Genomic DNA, 3,603 nt, shown 5'->3' with positions numbered 1-3,603 from the left:
CATAAAAATGACAGAAATGACAGGGAGGACTATCAGTGTGCTTGTGATGTGATGAGCGATTCACCTTATCTTTAATACATGTTTTGGCATCCCTTTTTTTGTATGCTCATGGTCTATTTATTGGTCTTTCTTTATCTATCATATGACATGCTTTAGAAAAGGTTTTAAGTTTGTGGGTGTAGCAGTTTATTTTCTTCTATTAATTATTTATATTTTTTTATTTTTCCATAAAAATGACAGGGAGGACTATCAGTGTGCTTGTGATGTGATGAGCGATTCACCTTATCTTTAATACATGTTTTGGCATCCCTTTTTTTGTATGCTCATGGTCTATTTATTGGTCTTTCTTTATCTATCATATAATCTGAATGACATGCTTTATTGAATGGTTTATCCACTTAGTATTTAGTTGTTCATTGTGGTTTCTCTGTGTTGTGCATTATGCTCCTTTGATTTCCTTTTCTCTCAATCTCTGCCTATAAAATTTTCTATGAGAAGTTATTATTTATATTTTCATTTCCCCCTGTTTCCTTGTTATTTCTCTGCAGCATATTGAAGATTTGACACAAGAAAAGTTTTCTTTGCAACGTGCTCTTGAGGCTTCTCAAGTGTTAGCAGAATCACTAGCTGCAGAAAATTCATCTTTGACTGATAATTATAATCAGCAGGTTAGCTTGTGGGTTTAGTGTTATTTTCAGATATCAATCTTGGGAACTGTTGTAGTTTTTTATTTTAGTTGCACACTTATATATAATGTTTCGTGGTCAACTAGATGTCCTAATTATAGTTCTTACCAAATATTTTTAATACATGTTTCAGTGTTTCAGAATTCAGTATCCAATTCCATTCAGCATGTTATGTTGGCTGATGTTGAGATCTTCAATAGTTAATTTGAAGACTATCATTTCTGTGATTGTAAAATCAACGCTAGTTATGACACTAAGGTCAAATACTTTGTAAAATAGTAACATTTTGCAGGTTAAAAGGCCACATATGGTTATTTCTTAGGATGTGTGTGTTCTGTGTGGTTGAATTCTGAACCAATATCACAGTTGTTTTTGCATTGTAATAGAATGCATATTTAGCTTATGTGATATGAAGGGCAGCCTTTTATCAACAGTTGAATTGTCTTTTGTGCGACCTCAAGGTCATAGGTTGAAGCCATGGAATTAGCCACTGATGCATGCATTAGGTTAGAGTGTGACCCTTTCCCAAACTTGGGTAACACGAGATGCTTTGGACGCTTTGTTTTCCCCTATTTTTTAGTATGTTTGATGTATGTCACTTGATTTTGGGTCTGCTTGTGCTCCCTTGGCAAGAGATCTGCATTTAGAATATTGTTGAACTCTGTTGTGTGGGTATAGAAAAGGACCTGAACATGTTTTAAAGTGATAGCAATTGTGCAAATGTCTCAAGTAGCAGATTAGTTTACTCCTGGGTTATTGCTTTTGATAGAACTGCTTTGTTCCATACTGTTTGGGTCATTACTAAGAATCAGAATTTCAACTAAAATTGCTATATTGCCTCTACTTTAGACGTAGAATAGTTGCCCATGAGAATAAGTAATAATATCTTCTAATTTGTTTTAATGAATTTCATTCATGTTTTTGTAGCGAAGTGTTGTCAATCAATTAAAATTGGACATGGAGAAGTTACAAGAAGATATCAAAGTGCACCTGGTTTGTATAAGATTCCATACCTAAATGTGTAATTGTATTGGCTGTGCTCGTGTTCTATTATATGCATTCATAGTCTTGTTTTGCATGTTCATGCGCACATATGTCATTTATGATACTGAATCTCATAATGAAAATTAATTTTAAATTTTCGTTTAGATTTGCAAATTTACAAATTTTAACATTGTTATGAGTTGCAAATGTCCTAAATGATTGATCAAGGTGGATTACAATTTTGATCTGATAGCACGGTGTTTGAGCTGACCTCCAACTATATAATTGGATTTTGTATCAAACTTGATGTAGCCAAGCCTATTGAACTTGTTACATTGAACATCAAAGTAGAATGTAAAAAGATTTTGGTTATATACATGGGATGGATCTTAATATCTTTTTGCCAAGATATCTTATTCTGGCATTCTGGAAGTGGTTTTACAGTTTACATCTGATTTAGTCATTGCCTTTTAAATCAACTGATGTTTGATACCATTGATTTGAAATGTATAACTAAGGGCATTATATACTTACCAGAATTCTTAGAGAAGGTGTGAAACCAACGCAATTTGTTATTTTATTTGTGATAATCTAAAAAACTTGTATCTTTCTTGAAATCCACATAATCTTTTTTTGTTTGTGATCATCCCATCATCATTGTGGTTTACTATTTGGGAACCTGCCCATGTTCTCATGTTTCCAATGGTAACTTAGATTGTCATGGTCATGTTTTTGAGTTCAAAATATTGGTGTAATTAGATGACTTTTGAATAAGTTAGACATTCTATATATTTGATTCTGAATTCTCTCCTTGATTGGAATGGACTGATTTTTTCATATCTCTGTAAAATGCTTTCTGGTGCTGCATTCTTCTTTCTGGTATTGGTGCCACTGTGTGACCCTTCATGCAACAGGTTGAGCTTGAGTCTGTCAAGAGTGAATACGCAAATGCACAACTGGAGTGTAATGCTGCTGATGAGCGTGCAAAGTTATTGGCATCTGAAGTTATTGGCTTAGAGGAGAAGGTACTAAACTTTCTTGATATGTTGTGTGATTGTTATTTACTTTTAAGAATAAAAAATATTTTCCCCTTTTTTTAGTTAAGTCTTTCAACTGAAATTACTTTTGAACTGTCATTCAAGATGACAACATTTTTTTGGGCATGTAACTACTCTACATCTCTCTCCAATTAGGTTACAACTACAGTGAGTATTTTAAATAAACGGAAAAATTTAAGATAATAAAGAGGATTTAATTAACTCTTACAATCCTTTTCTTAGAAAATGTTGAAATAGAAAAATCACCTGCGCTGTTATAGGTAAAGTTGACCTGGGGAATTTCCATTCTTGATGCCTAATGGCCAAAGGAGTTAAGTTCGTTGAAGAAGGGAGTGGGAAAGGTGATAAAATACATCCACTATCTTTTATTTACAGCTGGTGAGATAAGAAAAAGAGAACCGAGGGAGAGAATCAAGTGGGATCAGCAGTGTAACAAATAGGATAGCTGGCATAAGGGAGGGGAGGATTCATGCAAAGTGAGGAATTCTGTTAGAAGAAAGAGAGGATTGAAAGTGTTTATAAGTGATAGCAGGGGAATTAGAGGAGATCTATTGAGGATTTGGATAGAACAGGACCCTTAGGAGAGTGGTGGCCTCTTGACTGCCACCTCTATGCTCGTTTCTGCATTTTCTATCTTCAATAACACCTTCACAAGAAAAGAATGATATCATACTGATTTCATTATGCTCTTCTGCTTCTACATTCATTCTTCTGTTTTATTTCTCTACTGTATTCTCTTGTTCCACCTATTTCTTGTATATATTCTGCTACTGCTGTTCTCTTACAACTGAATTGTTAGGGACTTGGGTAACTATGGGGTGTTCAAAGTCCCACATTGAGTAGTATTGGATGTTTGATGTTGTATTTCAGGTGAG

The 3,603-nt window shown here is 34.1% G+C and overlaps 1 protein-coding gene across 1 annotated transcript in view; it reads left to right on the top strand.

Annotated features, from left to right (window-relative positions):
- LOC107612956 overlaps positions 1–3,603 on the top strand; it is a gene marked incomplete in the record, with an annotated part of 17,345 nt that overhangs the window by 7,287 nt on the left and 6,455 nt on the right. Inside the window, 3 exon segments of the mRNA XM_016314756.2 lie at positions 549–668; positions 1,614–1,679; positions 2,585–2,695. Of these exon segments, the coding sequence (XP_016170242.1) occupies positions 549–668; positions 1,614–1,679; positions 2,585–2,695 (297 nt within the window).

Source organism: Arachis ipaensis, chromosome B08 (assembly GCF_000816755.2).
Source record: "Arachis ipaensis cultivar K30076 chromosome B08, Araip1.1, whole genome shotgun sequence".
NCBI classification, from domain to species: Eukaryota; Viridiplantae; Streptophyta; class Magnoliopsida; order Fabales; family Fabaceae; genus Arachis; species Arachis ipaensis.
Note: the sequence above shows the minus strand (reverse complement) of the source record. Positions and strands in the feature narration are given on the sequence as shown.